General features: G+C 42.7%; 1 protein-coding gene and 1 pseudogene across 4 annotated transcripts; one reads left to right on the forward strand and one right to left on the reverse strand.

The window, feature by feature from the left end:
* LOC111964468 (lipoxygenase homology domain-containing protein 1-like) overlaps positions 1-8,264 on the forward strand; it is a 53,955-nt pseudogene extending 45,691 nt beyond the window's left edge.
* On the reverse strand, positions 7,587-23,948 carry LOC111963805 (E3 ubiquitin-protein ligase ARK2C-like). Of its 4 annotated transcripts, XM_023987341.2 has the most exons (9): positions 23,467-23,946; positions 20,029-22,193; positions 14,131-14,428; positions 13,783-13,908; positions 12,894-13,026; positions 12,479-12,583; positions 12,185-12,280; positions 11,712-11,815; positions 7,587-11,484 (listed from the first exon to the last, which is right to left on the reverse strand). In XM_023987341.2, exons 2-9 carry the CDS (start codon positions 20,075-20,077, stop codon positions 11,367-11,369), a joined length of 1,029 nt encoding a protein of 342 aa, XP_023843109.1. In that variant the 5' UTR covers positions 20,078-22,193; positions 23,467-23,946; the 3' UTR covers positions 7,587-11,366. The 4 variants fall into 4 exon arrangements, with proteins under 4 accessions (XP_023843109.1, XP_023843110.1, XP_023843108.1 ...); XM_023987342.2 differs by lacking the exon at positions 20,029-22,193 and having other exon boundaries at positions 12,185-12,268; positions 23,467-23,948; XM_023987340.2 differs by lacking the exon at positions 20,029-22,193 and having other exon boundaries at positions 12,185-12,277; positions 23,467-23,947.
* Positions 23,949-24,712: the final 764 nt, after the last annotated feature.

The following is a 24,712-nucleotide window of genomic DNA, read 5'->3' on the forward strand; positions in this document are numbered from 1 at the left end:
GGCTCGGTAATGAGCAATAGCAGAAGCACAATGCTTTATCCCAATGGGGGACACTAAACATGTACTGTTTTATGTGGTGTCAAGGGGCTTGTGAATAACACAACACCGCAAAAAGACATTGGACAAAGTTGAATTGTATTGTAATAACCCTGTCATGAAATATATGACACACTCACCTTCCTTTATATTTTACGATGTGACGTCACAGGGGCATTGCTAATTGTCTCAATGTATTACCATACCAATTATTTGTGATATGTATTGGTTGTTGACAGAAGTAGTGCATGCACTAAGAATTGCAATACAACAATTCTGAACCACCCCCCTCACACACCTCCAGGAAACGTAACAGATTTTCTCCTACATTTTTGAGGTTTCTCAGTGAGACATAATTGTGTTCCAGTTCTATTTGATGGTCAATATTGAACTGGCGGATGGCTTCCCCCTGTCAGAACAATATGAACGCGGGCCCCAAATTCACTTCGATGCCAAGACCTTACCTTACCACAGGCATTTCCTATGCAGTAACAACACCCTCCATGTCTTTCCATATCACCCAGCCTGCCTGTAGACTAGCGAAACACGAGCAGTCAAGGCTCATACCCAGCCGTGTCGGTCTGTGGCTGGGCCATGTCCTTGGACTGACCCAGTAGCTGTACAGCATCCCAAACAGATGTGTGCTAACGTTATGGATTACACACACCGTGCCTGTTTATTCAAATGGCCACTGCAGTGAACTGGGCACACAGCCAGCATGCTAATCTCACTCAAATGAATATATTGATGGTAGTTGATGCAGGTTGGGCTACCAGAGCCTTGGGTTTTTACAGTAGGGTACTTTCTACAGTTACACCCTGTCCATGACAAGTGGTCAAACACACTGGGGGAAGAGGGATATACTCATAATGAACAGTATTTACATATACTGTCAGGTCCATCATTATTTGCAGCCTTGATAAATATGAGCAAAAAGACTATAAAATGTATAATACAAATACTGKGCTATATTGTATGCTCCAAAAATGTGGGAAATTATTAGTTATTTTATACTAATACAATTGCCCAGAGACAAATATTTTGTTTAACAAGCAATGAAGAAAAATCTCAAAGAATTGGGGTCAAAAMMATTGGCACCCCTGTTTTCAATATTCTAYCACTCTTCCCCTGCGAGGATAACGAGACTGAGCCTTTTTCTAAAATGTTTTATGTGAATGGAAAACACTTTGGGAGAGATCTTAGACCATTATTCCATACAGAKTCTTTCCAGTTCCTTGATATCCTCTGTCTGCTCTCATGGATCGCCCTATTACATTCAAACCATTTTGTGGTTAATTAACAATTTCTTTGTGGATTTTTATTCATGCTTGGGGTTATTGTCTTGCTGGAAGATCCATTTGCTGCCAAGTATCGGCCTCCTGGCAGAGGAAACCATATTGAAAATCGGAAGAATATGCAGAAAAGTACCTCAGATCTACAGGTAAAATATGGTGGTGGATCTTTGATGTTACGGGGCTYTTTTGCTTCAACTATTCCTGGGGCRCTTGTTAAGGTCAACGGCATCATGAACTTTACCAAGTACCAGGACATTTCAGCGAAAAACCTGGTTGCCTCTGCCAGGAGGCTGATACTTGGCAGCAAGTGGATCTTCCAGCAAGACAATAAACCCCAAGCATGAATAAAACTCCATAGATATAAATGGTTAATTTACCACCAAATCTACATTTTTCAATGGCCATCTCAGTCTCCCGACTTGACCCATTGAAAACCTGTGGTTTGAATTGAAGAGGGCGGTCCATAAGCGCAGATGGAGGATATCAAGGATCTGGAAAGATTCTGTATGGAAGAATGGTCTAAGATCTCTCCCAAAGTGTTTTCCAATCACATCAACAACAACAAAAATTAAAGGCTCAGTGGCGTTAACCTCGCAAAGAGTAATACTCTGRTAGAGTATTGAAAACAGGGGTGCCAACAATTTTAACCCCTATCTTTATGAGATCTTTTTTTTAAATTGCTTGTTAAACCAAATCTATTTCTCTGAGCAATTGTATTAGTATAAAATAATAAAATGTAAAAAAAAAATTGCATACAATATAGCTCAGTATTTTGTATTTATTTTATGCAGTCTTTTTTGCTTATATTTATCAAGGGTGCCAATAATTATGGACCTGACTGTATTTATATATTTGCATATGTATATTTTTTGCATTTTACCACTATGGATTATGGTTGATGTTTGTCTGGTGTTGTCCTACAGATAATGGACTTGTCCTTCAGATTAATCCTGTACACAGGTATTGCCTTATCCTGACAACAGAGTTGATTGATGCTTTATCCTGATAGAATTACACCAGTTGTAAAGGCACGGACTCCCATTCACTTCAATGTGCAAATCCACTTAAAAATGCACTCTAAATCTGTGAAAAGGTTGTTACATTGACAAGTTCAACCACCTTACCTCACGCCTAGTCAAATAAGGGTTAATAACTTTGACTAATTAATCATTTATGAATTAGATTTTACCACAGATTATCATGCATAACCTGACCACAGAGAATGTGTCGGAGTTCACCTGTGAGGAATGGCTGTCTAAGACCAAAGGGCCCAAGAGGACCATGATATGCGAGCTGGCTGCCGTGGTGGACGAGGAGGAGATGGTGGAGAGCACCACCTACATTATCCAGGTCAAGACCAGTGACATCGGAGGTGGCTCAGTCAGTCTGTGCACAGACAAACAACACATTCTACAGTCCTCATTAAAGGCCATCYTGTTCATGTGACTGACCAGGGCCTGTATTCATAAKGCYTCTTAGAGTAAAACATACTGATCTAGGATCATTTTTGCCTTTTAGATTATAATAAATGGGCAGGGGGGGACCTGATCCTAGAAAAGCAATCCTACTCCGAGTCACTTTATGAATWCAGGCCCAGGTATCAATCTCKAGACAACATTATTCCACAGAKCTAAAGCCTAGTCATTACRGTAGTTCCCCGAACCACATTWACATCKATRTTCTGTAATCACAGTGTCCCTCACTCTCTATCTTGCACTGCAAATCAACACCAATTTATTATACACTACCCCAGATCCAGCTTAAGTCCTGTTCCTAACTAGCTGAGATGTTTGTTACAGTATATCCTCCTGATTCACTTTATCTCTGTGGCACAGCGGAGCCTCTTTTCTGCTTGGAGGGACGTGACGCTGCAGCAGAGGTGGAATGCGACATTCCATTTAGACTCATATAGGCTAATGAATGAGATACTCCTCTGAAAGCTGTTGCCGGGCTTTGCTCCTTTGACGTACAGTTTTACACCGCAGAGGAGAGGCAGGCTGCTGATTGACACGATAGAGGAGCTAGGTGTTTGAGCTCACTTCAAAAAGCTCCTCGTTCTGCCCTTGGCTGCCAGTGTTACTGAAGACATGGCCCTCATCTTCCCGCCGAGCCCGTGTGTGTGTGGGGGGGATAATGAGCAGAGCTTTCACACACACCGCATCAGAGAAGCACAAACTGCGATTTCAACATTACACACACACACACACACACACACACACACACACACACACACACACACACACACACACACACACACACACACACACACACACACACACACACACACACACACGCACACACAAGCACATAAGTTAAAGACATGTGAAGCACACACACACAAACATGCAAGCACATGAGTCACATGTGACTCAGAGGAAACAGGGATTTAATTTGATAAGGTAGTTGGTTAGTTGTTAATAGTGGACTATTTCAAAGGCAGTCTATGGAAGTAAATATTTTAGTGATTTTATACATTTTCAAGGATGTCTGACAGATGGTGAAGTGATGTCTTCAAAGGCAGAATGTTAGTGGCTAATGGGGAAGGTTTACAGAGACCTTTGGGGTGAAATTAGGTTTATATAATCTGTGTTATTGTCTGGCGACGGGGAATGGTTATTGGTGAATAGATTTTTATGAAGGCTGTACTTTCAGCTGATTTAAAAAGCAGGRATTTAGGTTTGTAAAAGTGTAACAAAGGGGATTCAGTTTGCATGGCCTTAAGCTCAGAGGGTTAACACAGTCTTGTGGTGCCCATGAGACCCGGGTTCGGAGCCCAGTCAGCCACAAAATCACTGCAGCTTTTCATAGAAGTTGGTGACTCTCCTCCCTCTCTCTCCACAGGTGCAGGCACTGACGTCAACGTGTGGATCATTGTGTTTAGGGAGAGCCGTGACACTGGGAACCTGGCTCTGAAATCCCAACATTTTGATCACAAGCGTGATCCGTTTCCCTGATGTGCTCCGCATCGGGGAGCTCTCCAAGGTCCGGGTGTGGCACGACAACTCAGGTCAGCCAATCAGTCATCAGGAATATGATGGCATGACCGGGAAGGGAGCCAATTGCAATCACAGTGAACAAGTCAAAATAAGAAACCTGCATACCTATTGGTTCTATCAAATCAAATGTTATTTGTCACATGCCTTGTAAACAACAAGTGTAGACGAACAGTGAAATGCTTATTTACGGGCCCTTCTCAACAAAGCAGAAAGAAAAAGAGGGAAATAATCGAAAAAGAATCACACAAGGAATAAACACACAACGAATAACGATAACTTGTCTATATACACAGGGCACCAGTACCGAGTCGATGTGCAGGGGTACGAGGTCATTGAGGTAGATATGTACATATACAGTAGGTAGGGATACTGTGACTAGGTAACAGGATAGATAAAACAGTAGCAGCAGCATATGTGATGAGTCAAAAGAGTTAGTACAAAAAGGGTCAATACAGATAGTTAAATAGTTAACCAATAGTTACCCGGACTAACTATTTAGAAGTCTTATGGCTTGGGGGTAGAAGCTGTTCACGGTCCTGTTGGTTCCAGACTTGGTGGATCGGTACCACTTGCCGTGCGGTAGCGGAGAGAACAGTCTGTGACTTGGGCGGCTGYAGTCTTTGACAATGTTTAGGYACTTCCTCTAAAACTTCCTGGTATAGAGGTGCTGGATGGCAGGGAGCTGTACGCCCCGTACCTAAATCTGCATTGTGTATTTATGCACCGACTGTGAACTAGGTCGTTTTTATGATATATTGTTTATCACGCCTGTCTATTTCATACCCTGTCAGTTGTRTCATACTCTACTGATATGTCATGATCAGGGCCTGCTCCAGGGTAGCACATAGAATACATCYATGTAAAAGATGAGGACCTGGACAAGACGTTCCGTTTCCCATGCGACCGCTCTTTGGCCAAGAATGAGGACGACGGTCAGATGAGGACGACGGTCAGATCACGAGGGAGTTGGCCTGCGCCAACAGCGGCATCCTCGACCTCAACGAGAAGACCTGTAAGATCAGTTGCACACAAGCCTGASTTCTCTTTAGTAGGGCCGAGCATTTCTCCTGGTAAGGCTATGCAGTCAGGAAGAATTCCTGGCTCTTGTCTTTACAGTGTTCCAATCAGATCATAATGAAATGACTGTAGTGTACTGTAATCTACTTGGAATCCTATCCTATTGCAATCCAGTCCTCACATAACCCCAGTTGCACATTTTTGTCCTAGTCTTCTAAGCCCTTGATTAGTTGAATCAGGTCTGCAACAAAAATGTCCAACATTGGGGTTATGCAAGGGCTGGACACTGACTGTACTAATGACCTACGTTTGCCTAATGGACTGTTCAAGAGAATTCGGTCCCCCCAGGGCCAAGCTAACGCATTGTGTCTGTACTTTTGTTTGAAAGAATATGKAATGATTACCACCACGGTGGACACAGACGACGCAGAGACCATCTGGATCGCACTGGAGGGGAAGAAGGGGCAGTCAAAATAAATTGTGACGGAGAACTCCCAAGAAAAAGAGGTTCTTGCGGTACGCTGCTCTTGGGCTTGTGTTTGTGTAAAGAATAAGCAGAAATGATTGGGTTGGAGGGTTTTTCTCTGTTATGCCAGCCAGGCTTAGAATGATCTCACTTGGCACTAAGAGCTCTTTTACAGACTGATGAGTCAGGCCTCTACAACAGTGTACTCTGCTCTTATGGAATTCAATCACTAGTAGTAATAAACTCGTTAGACATCGCCAGGCATGAAAAGAGCTCATAAAATCMAATCCACACCTATTTGTTTCAGATCAAATTTTTGCAAAATGTATTTAATGAAGCTTGTAATATTCTTTACTGCTTTTCGCGCAATGGGTCTTATTTTCATTCAGAGGAAGTTCTCCAAGCAGCTGGGTGACATTGCTGGCATCTGCCTGGGCCACACTGCCAAGGATGGGAAGGAGGTGAAAGGAGAGGCATTCTGTGGAGGAGGTCGTCGTCATAGAGAAAGAGCTAAACAACAGGTGAATGACCCCTAGCCTGACCCCATGTACTGTATATCAACCATCTGGTGCTTATTCGGTAGGGTACAAAATCCTGCAGCTAGAAACATATTGTGTGGAAACTCACAAGTTCTCCATCTTGTGGAAGAGAGAATCACTCCTTTTCATATCCCTCCTGTCCCAGGATCCTATTAATCTGCAACGCACTGATCCCACTCTCCCTGAAGAGGGACGAGTTTGTGACCAAGACCATCGAGAGCTTCGCAAGCAAGGCCCGGAGACTGGTAACCATCAAGTACGATATCATCACGAGCAACGAGAAGGGGGTGGGCACCGATGCCAACGTCTTCATTAGCATCTATGGCTCCAACTGCTGCGGCGGAAGTTCCGCGACCTGTTTGAGCGTGGCAAGACGGACCGCTTCCTGCTGGAGTTGCTGGACTCAGTCCCAGCTGGACTGTGTGGAGGTCACCAACACGGCCAACGACATAACCATCTTCCTGTGTGGGAAGTGGCTGGACACCAAGAAAGTGAACTGCCAGATCTTCAGGGTCCTCTACCCAAAGTACTAAAGACCTCATATTGAGAGTTCTCCACTATATCAAACACTATAAGCCTCGGGGCTCAATTGCACAGCCGAGCAGGAAAGGCCTCACAGTATGTTGGACCATTTCCAAGCATCTTCGTGATGGAGAGATGTAAACTAAGTGGAGTTTGGATGTGAGCAGCCATTTCATTTTCCCATGGACGTTTTTTATTGCTTCAACACAGTCATGCTCTCACGAACAGAAAATGTTTATATTTATTACTATATTTTTTGAATATGTCATAGTGTCTCTGTGTGTGTGTATGTATATATATATTGGACTTGTTGGACTCAATATATACTACGTGAGGAAATGGCCTGGACTTGATGGCTAAAACACAATAGTGTCAAAAGGTCAGGTAACATGATCGTGCCACAATTTTTAAGAACCTATTAGGGATGACATGTTGCAAATGAGTTTTTAAGTGTATACAGTTTTGTACTGCTTATTCAAAACACTTGTTTCTGAAAACATATTTTTTAGATGCTTTGTCAGATGTGTTCAGCTGCAGGTGAGATTGATTACTTTGAAGGGAGCCTCGGAAAACAAATCAAAACATGATTGAGACATGATCTCCATCCTGATGATGTTGACATTCTCAATGAAAGTATTTTTTGAAAAACATTTAGAGGCATGGCTAGCTGGTCTTCTAGAGACAAGTTAGCCTCCACTCACGCACACCCATGATACACCTTCCATTTTATCCAATTTATTACAAAAAGAGCACATACAAAAAGGATAATATACAAGCCTTGAAATAAAATTGAAATTGAAAWAAAAAATAAAGGAACAGTTTGGGTTTAGCGATGCAACTTTTTAAATCATTATTAGTAGTAATAAATAAAGTACAAAATTCCACCAAATGTGAATCTAACATTTTACACAATACGCTCATCCAGWTCTTCATCAACACACTCATCATTAATGAGCTATTGCTTTAATATTAATGATAAATAGTTCTACTCTCCGATAAAATATCCTATATTGAAAAACATTGCGCAGTCACAGCTAAAACAGCAGATATCTCATACAAAGGTGGTGGTTGCCCTTTCACTGGCAGTTTTTGGGATATTTTCTCTTTTCTTCAGTTGTTTGTTTGTCAGATGCAAGCAGCAGCAAAATGAATTATTTTGTATTATTCTTAGTGTAATCTGCAAATATTTTCACCATATACTTATKTACCATCGAGAATATATATACATATATATCCAAACCTGAGAAAAACATGCATTTTTAGTTAGTTTGTGCTTTAAGAGATCCTCTGTTCTTGGTTTCCCTTGAGAGAGGATTGTGAAGGGAAACATTGGATGGGTTCCGAGTGACGGGAGGGATGGACGGTCATGAAAAAAGAAAGGGAAAGGAAAGATGGGAATAATTAGTGTAGCGTCGATGAACACAGTGAAGCGTGCCTCTTTCTACAAAAGGTTTTGGTCAAATATTTCATACATTTTTTATAAAACAAAGTTATTTTAAAGGATGGATCTGATTAGGTACGATTTAGAGTTTAACTTTAAAAAAAAAAAAGGAGAAAAACTGGTTTATGTTCAAATACTCCTAAATAGCTGCTTTCATTTCTCTCATAAGGTAACCACAGATCTATTTGGTTAGTGAAAGCATTAATATGCCAACCACGCCACCGGATGATCCCACACTTCACTTATGGGGGCTGACATATTTATTTCACCTTGCAGGTTGGTCAGTGGTGACCTTAAAGGGAGAAAGGAGGGAATAAGGGAGGAAAGACAACATTCTACACTATTTGGACATGGATRTTGGGTAAATGAGTGAGTGTGGTTTAAATCATACGGTAATATCTCTTGACACTAGAAGCGAGGCACTTGTTGGACTCAAAACGACATGTTTTTCTGGAAAKGAGGTAAGGAGAAATATCCCATGACAAAGACGAGAAGGAACATGCTTTGTAAACAGACAGGGTGGAAGGATGAGACGCAGGGAGCTGGAAATGACAGAGTATATAATAATGATGATAATACATCTATGTTCGTGAACTGTTATGCCAGTGAGAGGGTTCCCATGTTAAAACTAAGAGTGCAAAATGAGAAAAAGGAAAACAATTCAAATTAAAAACCATTTCACTTCATTGCAGTTTGTCCACTACGTCACAGCATAGGGGATAAGGGAAAATTGCATTGAATGGAATGTAACCAAGATATCCACAGCACCACATGAGAAGAGCAGGCTAGACAGCTCGGGACAGTAAACATAGCACAGCCGGCTCGGGGAGAGATCAAACAGCAGGGCTTTTTTTGTTTAATTTCTTCAGGAAAATTACAACTGCATGCGGAGCATTCCCATTTAAAACAACGCAAAAATGAGGTAAATCATTTTTTGTTGTTGTTTCTAAATAAATTGATTTAAATTGCAACAAAACAAAAACTATATAAAATTAAATATGTACCCATGATATCTACAGTTAGTAATAAATTATGATTGTTAAATACTTAAGGCATCTCAACTGACAACACCCTGTGTAAACTATCAAAACATCCCATAGAAAACTCCACTAAAAGGAGGAGGCAGTATCAACACTGGCAGTGCACAGGACAGTAAGGGTCTGTCCCAATCCTTCACAACTAAGTCCACAGGGCAATTACATTGTTCCTAATGCTTCAATACTGAGTCCACAATGCATATGACAGAGAGGTTTTTAAGGATTGGCACTGCTATGTAGTGTTTATGCACGTTGACTTAGACGTCACAGGGCAACAGACCAAAAGGAAAACATAAATTATCAACATTTAAATCCTTCTTTTTTTTCACAATAAAAGTGTTCTATGACCCTTATTTTGCCCCCCCTCCCTCTGTCCGTGTGCACTGTGGATACTGCCCCCATCACACAACATTCTACATTGTTGTTCTAGCAATACAGCATAGAAACCAGCATAGCAACAACGAGGGGAGATCTGTCACACAAAAACACAAGTTCAACAACTAAGCTCCTCCCTCGGTCCAAAACACTGCGTGTTTATATACCGAAATATACAGAAACCAACGCAAATGCAATACCAAAGAAAGAGGTTGTTGCTATATCTATCATCACGTGTGCTTGTTCTTTAGGCATTAAGGTAAACGTCACAATAGGATTCCATTTTGTTTGCCACCAAAAAGGGGCAGGATGAACACACGCTACAGGTCAGGGACAGCCGCTGACGTGGTGCTCAGTTCTTTTTTCTTTGTTAGTGTTGAGAAAGATAGTCACAGCTCAGATTAACTAAGTCATGCACAGACAACCCCCTCCCCTTGTAATTTTTTTTGTACGCTAACACAACAGCCCAAGCCAACATTGAAACATGCATTTCATTACACTGCTCAGCCATAACGCCTGCGCCAGGAGGGGATGGCACAGAGTCGCTGTTTCCAGGGCAGCTAACCCTCCTGCATACCCAGAATGCCCCACACCTCACCCAGTCACTGCAGTGCATGATGGGGGATTGGGTCTTACTACATTTCTTTTTTGCATTTTTTTTTTAAAGTCCTTATTTGGCTTTGTATTCTACAAGCACTCCAATCAAACCACCGTTAATCTAACTTCTATAACTTCTATATTCCCCTTTAACACACACTTGAACCCGCACTTTAAGTTTGTCACGCATGATCACGCATTGGTTAAATACACACTGAAACCCACACACTGGGGCGGAACACACACGTTAACCCGTGCTGCGGCAGGTCAAGCGATACCATAACTKATTTGGTGAAACACTCACTCACCTGTGTTATTTACTCAAACACACGCCAACCCAAGCATTGGGACAGGCCAACATGGCAGCGGTGAAATAGTCGTATTATGTCCCGACACTGATGACAGCATCAGTCCCAAGCAAATGTACAACTACTGTATTGCTGTGTCTGATACTGCTACTGTACTACCACAAATGATCTGTAGGCAAACATGGCGACAGGACTTTTACGTGATTGATTTAGATTCCTGTTGTGGCAGAATAAGCAAGGTGTGTGTGTGTGTGTGTGTGTGTGTGTGGCCGGCTGGCTGGCAAGTGGGGTAGTGTGTTAATCACTCAGTACATTAATGTCATGGCTTTAAGAACATGCTACAAAGACACAGGAAACAGGACACACACCTGCCTCCCCTACCTACAAACAAACACACGGCAACAACACCCCACCTCCAGCAAGCAACTAGCTAAACCCTGTTGTGTGTGTTTGTGTGTGTGTGTGTGTGTGTGTGTGGTGTGTGTGTGTGTCTTTTTGCCGGGGATGTGCTTTTATTGAGAGAGAGAAAGAGAGAGAGAGGGACTCCATTCTCTCGTGCAGTAAGTAATCCTGGATTGGCTCAGTAAAGCGTGAGTCAGAGGGTGATGTCACATGACGTCTGGAGACATTTGGCAAGCACCCGTGTGAGGAGGGACCAGGGCCGGGGTGGATGGGAGCAGGAAACACACCAGGGTGATTGACAGCAGCCAGGCCGTCAGGCTTCACCCCCTGGGCCATCAGCTGTCAGGATGGAGCTGCGTCTCGATGTCCACGCGGCAGATTGGACACTTTCTGCTGGTCGCCAGCCACTGGTCCACACAGCCCTGGTGGAAGAGGTGCATGCATGGTAACCGCCTGGACGGGCGAGGGGAAGAAAAGGAGGAAGGTAAATCGTCTGGTCATCAATTCACATATATTGAAAGATAGAAATATACGGTATACACATCACACTGGTTRGGGATATTTGATATGCTCCCAAAGGTTATTGATTGACGAGACGCAGAAATGGACACAACAAATCACCTTTGGGAGCATATCAGTTGCAGCCTACTCATTATTCGGAGGGTCCTGACAGTCATTACCTGACATCCTCTGCGTCCTCCAGCATCGACAGGCAGATGGTACATTTCTCATCCACGTCAGTCTCCTCGTCTTTCTCACCAATCTTCATATCCAGAGGCTTCCTCTGTGGACCAATCGAATGACATATCCAGACTATAATCAAATGGGGTCATCAGTGCTCGAGAGTTTTTTTTTTTTAAAGAGACAAAAGTCTTCAGAAGTAAGCGACATTGCTTTTTAACATACTTATTTTATTTTTTACTTGGATTGTATACAGCACCATAATCATACCACACAGAATGCTAACCTGTGCTTGTGTATCTATGACGAGTTTGTGTAGTTGAGGTGATTTGGAATCATGCTTTAGTGGTGAGGTACGCCTGTCTGAGACTTGTAAAGCCCACAGACCTTGAGGATGTCTTCTTGGTCTCAGACATTTGCAATATAGCTCCACTAGTGTGTATATTTGCAGCTGAAAGAACTGCCTCCTCACCTTCTTGTATTTGTGTGGGAAGGTGAATCTCTCTATGGTGGTCTGAACCGCTCCCCTACTGACACTTCCCAGCCTGTCTTCAAGCTGCAACAGCTCCTAGGGCACAGGAGAACAAGGCTTTAGACAGAACTTCACGAGGCATTTGCAATTACAAGTGCACTGCTAACGGGATATAGAACAGATAAGGCTTTGCCGTTAAAGCTAAATTGTTAAACATGTATAACACTAGTAACAACAGATATAGAACACAGTAAAACAGAATAGGGTAGGATACATCTAGAGATGGACGTTCACCTCGTAGCTCTCTCGTACAGCCGAAGCGTGGCGTGAGGGGTTGAGGCTRTGTAGAGCCAGCAGGTGTAGCTGGGGGTATGGATAGTTTCTGATCTCGTGCACAACCTGTCGAAAAACACACAAAACACTCCAGTCATTCACAGAACATCGGAAGATATGACCAAACATACAGCACGGGACAGAAGTCAAGCAAAAACCTAAACCTAAAAGAACAGCAAGACAGACGCCGAACAAAAGATGTAAACAGAGACAGACAGACAAACCACCGACATAGACCCCAAAACAGGCAGCACACAGTCTAAAGAAAAAGCTAAAGCAGAGATCTACAAAGACACTAAACAATAAAGATAGACATAAAAAATAAAAAAATACAACAAAGCAGAGACAGACAAAAACAGCCAAGTCATTGATGTACCACTTGAGCAGAAGTCGTGTTCCTGGGAAAGTGGTGCATTCTGGGGGATGCCGCCAGGTAATGCTGATAGTGCTGTGGAAGCTGCTGGAGCTGGTACTGATGGTGAGAGAGGCCAGCGTCCACACTGAGGTCCCTACGAACAGAGGGACAGTGAGCGACCTGGATTAACATCAACACAGAATATGAAGGCGTTTACAGACAGGCTGCGATAAATAGCAATTGAACCGCAAGAACATCGGCCTACTGTTAGGAGAGACCAGGTCCCCGGTTGTTGTCAGCTCYAATGTTGTCATTAAAACATTGTTTGATTGGTTGACAAGATTAACTCTGCTCATTGGTCAACCACGCACAGCGGCCGCTCAAGACTTCAGCTAATTTCATATTTTGGCACCTCGAGCACCGGGCTAGCAACGCAGCTCACGGTAGCGAACCGCTTCTGTAAAGTGKCCGATGAACAATGATCAAATCAAACTTTATCGGTCGCGTACACAGTTTAGCATGTGATATATCAGGTGTAGCGAAATGCTCATGTTACTAGCTCCTTACAATGCAGTAAAAATGTCAAAACACTTCAAATGTAAAGTGGAAGAAAATACACAAAAAGAAAAAAACAAGAAATCAAGAACGGCAGGACAGTTGAGCTATGATCTATGCTCAGTTTAGCATTTACCTCCCAAATTGTTAAGGTTGGGATTTGGAACGGGTATGCTAATAATAGATCCGTTCTTATGAGTAACTACCCAAAGCCATAAACACTCCCGAGGTGCTTCCTACAGGCAGGTGGAGACACACCTAAATCAACAAACACACTAATGCCAGACAGACGTGGCGGTGGAACAATGACTTAACGTCTCCACGGTTCCCGGTTTCATTTCAAACAGTGACTCACCAGTCTGTGCCCTCGGCCAGGTAGCGCGGCTGCTGGCCGATTGGCTGGGGGACGTGGAGGGGAGGGGAGTAGTCATACCCCGAGCGGAGCCTGTGAGGGTTCAGAGGAACGCGCTCCTGCGTTCGCCTGCACGGAGGAGGCATTTACAGCCATTAGCATTTGGAAATTGGAGGGGCTGTAGTGCTCTAATGTCTGTTCGTGTGTGTGTGTGTGTGTGAGAGAGAGAGCGAGAAAGAAGGAGCGATAAAGTGTATCAAAGAGTGTGTCTTAATGAGCATCCAAGAGTGTGTTTAACTGAGCATGTCAAAGTGTCTAGAAGAGTGAACTTAAAAAAGTGTGTGGTCATACCGGGAGTGTGGGAGGATCCTGCGGTGCTGCGCCTCTAGAAGCTGCTGCTGGATGAGGTATTGCTGGTGTAAGYCCTGAGGTAGAAACGGAGGCCCCTGGACGTCCTGGAACTGAGGGGGGGCCGGCAGGGCCGGAGGTTGGTGGGGGGCTGGGGACAGGTGAGGGGCCAGGCCAGTCTGGGGGGGCTGGCTGGCATGGCCCAGGGGGAACTCTGCTGAGATGGGAGCCTGTGGGGCCGCCGGGTTAAAATGTCGGCAGGAGGTAGCATGGCTGTGCTGATGCCTGGTGAAGTGTGCTCCTGCGGGAGACAAGCGCACCCAATCAGGATTCAGAGGAAGTAGGCCTCAACCAATCAAGACAAGACCGAAAAGACACACAGCCAATCAGACGACAGAGAATCACACCCACCCAGAGAATAGACAGAGTGATCAACCAAGACAAGAGAACACTCACCCAATCAGAGAAGACGCCAGAGAGAGTAGAAAGATTGAGTGATCACACCAATCAGACAGACAGTGAACAGCCAAACAGATAGAGGGAGTCAGTCACACTCAATTAAACATCACACAGAACTACACAGACATTTTACATTACATTTTAGTCATTAAGCAGATGCTATTATCCAGAGCGACTTACATAAGCAATTATAGTTAAGTGTATTACTCAAGTCACCTCAAAACAGATCTTTRACCTAATCGGCTCGGGGGATTTGAACCAGCGARATTTCAGTTACTGTCCCAACGCTCTTTACCGCTAGGCTACCTGCCGGCCACAGACCGATCTAATGATAGCACAATCCCACAAAATCAGACAAACAATCTGACAACAGACAGGAGACGTACAAATCATTCTCAGACAGAAACCAAAACCACGCACACAGACAGAGTTTTAACCAACAGTCAGGACACGATCGTAAAAACATATTCAGAAACAGACTGACAACCCTCCCCCCAGCACACACACACACACACGAGATCATACAGATCAATTATACACAGAGAGAAAACAGAAAGTGACCTCACCCAGGAAGAAAACACAAAACAGGTGAAAGAGCAGATGAAGAACAGACAAAGTGGAGCGACCTTTAACCTCCAGACAGAGCCAAACTATCCAGCTCATATCCTGCCGTTCTACAGAGTCAGCTGGGAGTGAGGGGGGGGTTCATTGGTCACCGACCGACTGGCCTTTAGTTTGATTTGGACTTCGTGCAGGTCTCTGATAATATCAGCTAACTTTGATTTCAAGGTTTGATGTGGACTTTTGCTTAAGTAGGTTTGTATAAAAGTTAGAAATAAGTACCCTGGGTTTAATTGCACCTTGAATGAACATAGATTTTCATATGGTACGGAGTTGCAGTGTATGAGAATGTTTAACGTGGTGTGGCGGTACATAGTTTCAACGTTCAACATGCTACTTATTCACAAGGAATACAGCCACTGTCTACCTGCCTCTCCAGCTGTGAGATGTAACTGCAGTATTACCATCAGACCTCTGAGCACTAGGCCTATAGGCCTCTCTCATTATGMAGCCTGGCATTATGGGATCAACTGATAGATCCACCAGCCGCTTGGGGTCCGACTCAATAGTCTAAAGTGGGGTCCTCTCCTCGTCTCATTTTCTTATATCTTCGCTGATCTGGAATGACAGGGCAGGTGAACACAACATGGCAGATAGACATGCCAAAATTGCTTTCACTTGTCCAGGGCCCGGTTTCCCGATGGAACTTAAGCTTACAAGTTTTTTTAATGATGCATCTTTCCTACAACGGCCGAAGACGTAACATGCGTTTCCCAAAACACCACGAAGAAAGGTCGCTAAGTGCGTCGTTGGAGGGGGTTTCTATACTGATAAGATCGAAAGAAAGGAAGCACTGCTCTCGGATCAGCTTTCTCCATTCAAATAATAGCTTAACATTAGACGGATCAGCTCCTGGAGAGATYTTACCACCTAAGGCTGCATAGATTGAGGTTGCTTATTCTAATGCTTACCCAATAAAAATTCACAAAATCACCGATTTGGCACATCATTGCCCGCATTTTTGGCTACACTTCATGAAAWATATTGAGACAAATTACAGAAAGTAGCCTACAAGTAGCAAAATAGAACACAATTGAACATTAAATGTATTTCAATATGATTGAATAAATAGGCTTATAGCCTAAATAGTCTAATGCAGTCATCTTGGTTTTCATTTGATGCCTATTTTAATATGTCGCTTGTTTGTATCAATTGAAAAGACATTGGCAACTTTGTATATGTAGTKAACTTTACTCTGAAGTTATCGGCTGTCAGAGACGGATAAACAAAGTGATTCTATGTTTAGCGGACATCTGTGTATGAAGTCATGCGGGAGGGCAAAAAAGCATTTAAAAACGCACTTAGCGCTCTACAAGTGGTCTGAGGCAGGCGTTAGATTACGAGCGTTTAAATGCAACGTTAATAACAATGGTTTTGGCAAACAGCTCGGAGATTTAACGACGCTCCAACGAAGGTTCTAACGATGAACTTAAGATGCTTTWGGGAAACCGTCCTTCACACAGATCTGAAAGAGAACTGGGCTAGAAGGAAAGGACACAAGAGGAAGCCAATACAGACAATTAGACTATTGAGGTGCAGACCTGTAGCTAATCCTACACTTCCATCTGAGGCACGCTGCTGATGATATGTTCCCCATGTATCACCCCCGGGTTAATGCCGCCTCTCGGTCTGTCTCTGTTCCTCAAAGGAGGAGCTGTGAAGCGCTGGCCAACCTGCTGAATCAGCACACTGCTGGGTCGCAGCCAAACAATCAATATCCATTACACACAGAAGGGAGGTGTGGTGAGGAGGCAGCTGCTCCTTCAGGCCCCGTTATAGCCCCCCCAGATGTCTGAGCCGGGGAGCAGACACCAAGGTCTGGGGGGGGGGGTAGTTCTTTCTCAGACACGCAGCCCTCATATAAAAGACCCACCGACTGACTATGAAAGGACAGGCRCCATATAGGGACATCTTTAATGCCGTCCTAGTTTATTCAGCAAGCAGGTTATTCCTCACAAAGCCAGAACAAAAAAGCCAAAGTATTTTTATTTATTTGATGTACTCCATAGAAGGGTCCTTCGGAGGAAGGATAGTTGACATATAGGTGACATTTGTTCAACTTTTATATGCCTGTAGAGTATATTATGTTCAACAATGTATTGAAAAAAAATTGKCAAATGAAAAATGCTATAATATTCATAAATGAACATAAGAAAATTGTGATTGAAATCAAAATACTACTTATATTACAGAGCAAGCGGAAAAGCTTCATGTGACATCAATTCTTGCTTTGTAGCACCTACCGGATGAAGTCGTAAAAGGAGGCCAGAGCAAGGCCAAAATGTCACAAATATTCCAACTTCAATGAACTATTTCTCAATTAAGAGTTAAGATACAAAATGTCAAATATGTCAACAATCCTTCCTCCAAAGGACCCTTCTATGGAATACATTGTGAAAATCCCCAAAGTCATGTTCTTTTTTTGTTATAGTTTCGTGAGGAATCACCCAAGCTGTGTGCTTGGACTATTATTGTGACAATAAAACGATACTACTGAACTCCATAAATGATAAATGGCTCATAAAACAGCTATGCAACTTTGTTCTAATTTGATGCGGAGACAAGAGGGTTTAATCATTATCTTTACTGTTCAGAGGGGAATTTCAAGTAGCACTGCCTCTAATGATTATGATCAACAGAGGTGTACTTGATACTTTTTGCTGGTAGTTGAATCACATTGTGTAACCAATTCAAGTGACAAATGAATGTATCTGATACAGTGGTTGGACTATTTAAATTACAAACCAAAAGGTTACTTCAGATCAACTCAAAATTGTATAACCCCCCCCCCCTCTTACATCATAGCCTACGTAATTCAAAGCAGTTTGAATGTTCTAGTCACAAACCAAGATGACATATTCTGCTTGGTTGTTCTTTTGCTACAGTATATATTGCCCTGAGACACAGGAAACCCAGTGAACCTCAGCCATAAGAGGAGAAATTGTGTTGGCTGGCTGAGGAAGTAGAGCGGAAAAAAAACTGTTGGCTTCTGGCTTTGGTGGAACAGAGGATGCCATTTCAAAGCATTTTCACTCCGTTCTGACGGAATGCTTTACATGCATGTTATTTTACAATATTCATAAATGTAAGAAAATTGGGATTGAAATCCAAATGCTACTTATATTACAGACCTCAATAACAAACGGTTAAACTGACCCCAGTAACAAAGGAGAAACATTATCATACATTTTTTTAGATTTGGATATAAGAACATCTCAGGGTGGATGTGTCCTATGATGACAGGGTTGTCCCCAGTATTTTTTAACAAAGTGTTGCTGCTGAGAGGGGGGGGGGGGGGGGGGGCACTGCCCCCCTTGGGACTCAAGAGATTGTTTCAGTTTTGAACACTTGCCACAAGGTGTGCGAGCACCCCTCTTACATTCCTTGGGAGAGAACCCTTGATGACTCTAATCATGAATTACACCTTATTTGGCACACATTGCACCACTGACACAGACTGAGCAGCATACGGCCTCTATAGCCTATTATTGACTGTCTGTCTGCTCATACCTCTGTGCTGAGCTCGGGCTGCAAATCTCCTGACTGGTGCATATCTGTGCTCAGACCCTCCAGAGCTGCACGCACACACCCAGCCCCTCCCTCATGGTGCGGCTGCGGCATCGCTCCCCCTCTTGACTGACAAGCCTGTAGCCCTGCCCACCCATGAATGCAGCAGTCTGACGTCCAACCCGGCTGGCTCTGCAGCTTTATAATCACTGCTACTACCCCCCCCCCCCAACATAATCCCCATCTACACTACACACCCCATTCCCTCGGCAGCATAAGCATCCCATTACTTTACAGTGCACAAATAGAGGGGTGAAGAGGTAATGTGTAGGCTAATCAGTGCAGTAGCTATCAACCAATCATGAAGGACTTAGTACCTAGGTCTATCTGATGTAATGGCATGTAARGTGCCCAAGTGCAGGGTTTAGTAGGAAATTGGAAACTGGGTTGAGGGGGTAGCTAAGAAACACCTTATGTTTTACATATAAATAACCCAAAGTACCAAAAGTTTTGTAACTCATTATGGATGTAGGTGTCCGGTGCATACTAAAGTATAGTAAGATAAGGTGCGCATATCAATCCTAGTGATTTGTGCATTATTTCGTCACATGATTAGAATACACATGTTAAGTCTAAAGCGGCTGCTTGCATAGAACACTAGAGTAGGGTTGAATAATTTGTAATTGACTGCCGAATATGACCTTGTAAGTGTTTGAAGAACAAGGCGGTGACAATAACCTTTACCTGTGTGCGCTAGGTAGGAAGGCTATAAACCTTAGCCAGATATATTAGGTTATTTGGTTTTCCCAAAAACATGATGACCATTAAACGAGGGCAGTTTACTATCGAAAAGTGCTCTGCACTATCATTGTAGACTTTTATTTAATTGGTCGTGTGTAGACCAAATTTAACACAATCTAGCCTAAATTTCTATCATCAACAAACAGGGCTAGCCGACATAACAAAAGCGACCCGTTTTACCTTTTCCTGGTACAAATATTTGGCCATTTTCAAGTTGCACTTAAATCGGATCCAACTTCGTCCGTGTATAAAACTGATACAAACACACAGAAGTCACTTTTGGACATTATCCAAAAGGTAAAACAAGGCCACTCACTGAGATTTTACGCTTCTGTCACAGATTTATACCGACTTAGGGTTGGATGCAATGTCTTTTACTGCAAAGTGTATTGAGCTGTCTTTTACTGCAAAGTGTATTGAGCGGTTCAAATGCATTTTAAATACAGTATCACTCATCGTATAAAAGGTGTTTTGCTAATTGAGTTCAGTTTGATGCTGATTGATCTAGCTCACCTGAACAGCTAGGTGCCATTCCATATTGAAGCAAGAGAGAATTATGCATCTAAGTGTATATGTCAAGGTAAAGACTTCACTTGTTCCTTGCGCTGTAGGGTTGTCAAAGTAAAAGTTTCACTTGCATAGTTTTGAGATACAGGCAAGTCTATCCATTTGCTAGTTTATATAGCAAATATAACAATTGAAATGCCTTATGTTGACCAACTCAGTCTGTACAGCTATTGAATGGCTGGTGCCACTTGTGTCAAAACTATTTTCAAGAACACCAAAGTSAACAGAACCGGCATAACCTCCATAGCATTTAAATCAGTGTTTTATGTTGTGTGTCATGTAGAGGAACTTCAAGGTGTGTATTCAGCCTCAAAACAAAACTCAAAATCTCCCGTCCTGGTCAGTTTCTGAAAGACACCAATTCAAGATTCATTATTTTGCAAAAGATTAAACGCCAAATTCATCAGTTGCGTGCGACATATGGTGCATATACGGAATAACACTTTTGTAACCAGATTACAACGATCTTTAAAAAACAAACCGAGACTGGCAAAAAAGGATGAAAGGAAGAAACAGATTTAGCTCACTATTACTACTACAGTAAACAACCAATGTGTTACAGCTGACAAGAGTCAAATACAGATGGAATGTGTATTGATTGGAGGGGGGGTGACTATGGTTCCAACATTAATCCCTGCCTCCCATGTCTCAGTCAAAATGTATTTTCCCAGTAGGATCAAGTGATTTGACTGTCCCTAATCCTATGATTGGGAGTAGGGAGAGATCAGCACCTTGAAGTGCCTCCACAAGAGAGAGATGAGAGCACAGAGAGAGAGAGAGAGAGAGAGGGGGGACTGCCTTGGTGATGGCACGGTGGTGGGGACACACACACATGGAAATCAGCAAAAAGCACACTGAAGGTTAGGAAAAATACTACAAGTCTTTATTGGAAAATATTAGTATGTGTGGCACTGTGTGATAATAGTAATAATAATAATATAACTACATGCAAATAAAGACTAAAGGCAAGGCCCGACCATGCTCTGTAGGGTTAACAGAACAGAAGCAGCATCCAATGAGTAGATGTGTATGCTACAGCACATTTCAGTACAGCAGGGACATCTCTACACCAAGATTACATTGGAATCTGCTGTTCAATGTGAAAACATAAAAGTAATAAAAAATGATCATGCATTAGGTTCTAATACAAGGTAGAGAAACCACAACCAAAGAATAAAGACATTTTGATTCTAAAAGGAGTTCTACAGCAGTGCAGGATATACACATCCCTGTAAAATGGATAGCATTCTGTGGAGGTGTTGAGACTGGGGAGTTTAGCATGAGTGTGGATCACAAAGGGAATATTAAAAAGCAAGTCAAGTTAAGTCTCGCCGATCCGCTGTGACGAACTAAATGGGTTCATTCAATTAGAAGAGACAAAGGCTCGTACACACGTATAGGATTATGGCTGGCCGTTTAGCCACTAGAACAGGTGCATGGACCATCAAAGGTGGCAATTTAGGATCATTTGGGGAAAAGGCATGCAAATTAGAATGCAGATTTATTGCAGCCAGTTGTCCAATTGGTTAATTGTGATTAGGATGATAGCATTTGGAAGGGGGAATGAATGTGATTTGTTTCAAACAGGCTATCAGGTCCAACTGACAAATGCAAGGTGGTACAATGCACCTTAGATTCAAGAGGGATGACTGGAGACAGCTATCCACAAGTTCGATCAAGCCTGGCTATAATCTAATCGAGGGGCCAAGGGGTCAAAATGTATCCACTTTACAGAGATTTACAGCAGAATGTAGTCTATCCACACTGAATGGGAGAATCACAATGACATTTTGTAGTAATAGGTCTAAGGCTACAATGGGTTATTTACTAAAGAGCAACATGACAGTTTAAATAAAGACAAACTGTTTTCTAGAGAAGGTGTTATTCTTTAGTCTGTTACACAGAAGGATACGGTATGAGTGGGAGAACTCGGGTTTTAATGCCAATGTCGTCTTCAGATGGAAAGAGGAAATGAGGAAGAAGGGGTTCACAATACAGCTAGATGCAGAGAACAGGCAGAGGCTACGGCAGACAGCAGCAGATGATCGTTAGCTACACAATGGAAGGGGACAAAGGTCTGAGAAATGCGGAATGTAGCGCCAGCCTCGATACTATGGAACAGGAAAAAAGAACACAAATAAAAGCACAATGAAATCATTGGTGCTACTGCATGTCTCTTAAAATGCACGTTCATATTATTATTATTACATAATTAGTATAGCCTTTTACTGCATATCGAGGATGTTACTTATTTTGGTCGATTTGGCTAGTATGGTCTTTGCAATCGAGCGAAACAAAAGGCAATCAGTTGTGCTCGTGTTTTTCCTGGAATATATAACGTTAGCTTGATAGCTCAAAACTAGACATGGGGTTTGGTTTCGGGTTTGAGAGAATATATATATATATATATATATATATTTTTTTTTTTTACAAAGCTACGGGATAGCGTTTCTGACCGTACTATAGTTTACTAAGAAGAAAACGCGTCACTAGACTGCAGTGCATTTTAAAACACCTAACGTCAGCCAACCAGCTCAGATTGAATGTGGCAGTCGTTTTCGGGAGTTAATTGCATAATMAAAATGTATATAAATTYGGGATTTGGTAAGCCGACTTAAAGTACAGCCTCTGCCAATAACATTAAGCTACCTACACCAAATATTTCGCTGAAGTCAACTAACCCCACACAACACACACTAACACTATATTGTCACTCGCCAAAACCAATACATAAGGGTAAACAATCGATGTCACTGATGTGATGTTCGCTAACCAGCTGCTCGATCCGAGTAAATACAACAGCTAGTTGTTAATGTATTAGTCGACGGTGTAAAACAAATTTACCCTTAGAGTACTGTAGGCCAAATTGGTAGAAACGACTCCGCTAGCCATATCCTACTGTACTGTTAGTAAGAAAATTGACTATTCTACTGATGGTCCTCGCGCGTCTATCAGCCTAATAGTAAGGCAGGCTCAGCCAGGYTGGCCCATACCAGATAAACTAGCGMTGTTGGCTGGCGAACTACCATTTTGCTTAGTTAGTTAGCTTGACAGGATAACATTTGGCTTTGACAATAAGAATTTCAAGCTAGAGAGGATTGCAAACATTACGCATTCGTTATAGTTACATCAGGTACACAAGTAGATTATTTCGTTTGACCTTGTTCGATTAGTTACAACCTTTAACGTTACTGCAAACCCAGATTTTATTCGCTCGAGCGAAGSTGAGCTAGCAGGCTGGCTAGCTAAYCAGCTAACGTTAGCTGGCTGGCTAGCATTATTAGCTTGGCCTCTGGCACTGCAGATGGCAGCTAGCTTTAATATTTACATCATACAGGAACGAGAAAATACAGAAAAAATGATATAATAAATACATAACTTTACCTCTATTTCTTACAGAGCCAAATACGGGAAGAACCAAATATCCGACATGTACTAACACCATCCTGGGTCCTTTGTTGTATCGCTAGCCTGTGAGACAGATGGTCCATGGAAATGGTCCCTTCCAATCCTTGCACATTCAAACGGACAGGGTGCTCAGCTGCCTGGCATACAAAGACAGAACGAACCAATCAATGAACACCTCTCTTAGTAAGCCTCTGCCTGTGGCACACGGGACAGCCAATCAAATCAGCGACTTGCGTTTTGTGAATTACAAAGAGGTGGGGATGTCCGTCTTCTGGACATCTACTCAAGTCAATCAAGCTCAGATCCATCCAGTGTTGAATATCATTGCATTTCTTTCATACCAACACACTATACTGCTAAAAATGTACACATTGTGTCATGTTCCTATATGTACTCCAGGACATTTTTGAAGGCCTATTATTTGAAAGGATATTGTCATGCCATGGTGTCCTGGCTAGACTCTCCAGTCTGCACCACCAGAATTAAGACAGGAGCTGAGCAAGTCTGACATGGGAACAGATGGAGAGGGGAGGGGGGGTCACTAAACTCAATCATTCTCTACTCAGTGGCAACCCTAATACCGCCTAGCCTACCCAKCACTATAATCCCCTATGGTCCTGCACAAAGGACCCTGAGCTCTATACTGCACCCCCGCGGTCTGACTGTCGAGGCCTTTATGGAAGTCATGCTCCAGCCACAGATATAACCTAATTTACCCTTTAGTTTCATATCATATTGACTGAGAGACTGACCAACACTCTTTCACACCCCCACTATCAAACTGACCCTTTACTTAGTGTGACAAGTAATCACAACGGTCATATTGATCAAATCAACAAAAAAAAGGAAAACCATTCCTATGCATTGTTGCCCAGATAAATCAGACAGACGACACCAGTTGAGAGTTTTGGTTAATTTTGTATTTTTGGTACAAAATATTAATATTCAGACACAAATAGCGTTGCACTGATCTCGGAAGCCTGACGGGAATAAAAGCCCCAATCACATAGCTATCTTTGGATAAAAGGATATTCCTGCACACAGATTAACTTCTGAATTTATTTGCAGAGTCAAGCAAGTACACGGTGGACTTTTTTGTTTAATATTGTGTGTAGGCTACGATCGTTGGTGTGTGAAATTAATTGCGAACTCAATGCAGTTACAGCTCGGTAGTCCTCCAGCAGGCAGCAGTTAGCTGAAATGAAGTCAACACCATTTTCAT

Source organism: Salvelinus sp. IW2-2015, linkage group LG5, assembly GCF_002910315.2.
Source record: "Salvelinus sp. IW2-2015 linkage group LG5, ASM291031v2, whole genome shotgun sequence".
Lineage (NCBI taxonomy): Eukaryota > Metazoa > Chordata > Actinopteri > Salmoniformes > Salmonidae > Salvelinus > Salvelinus sp. IW2-2015.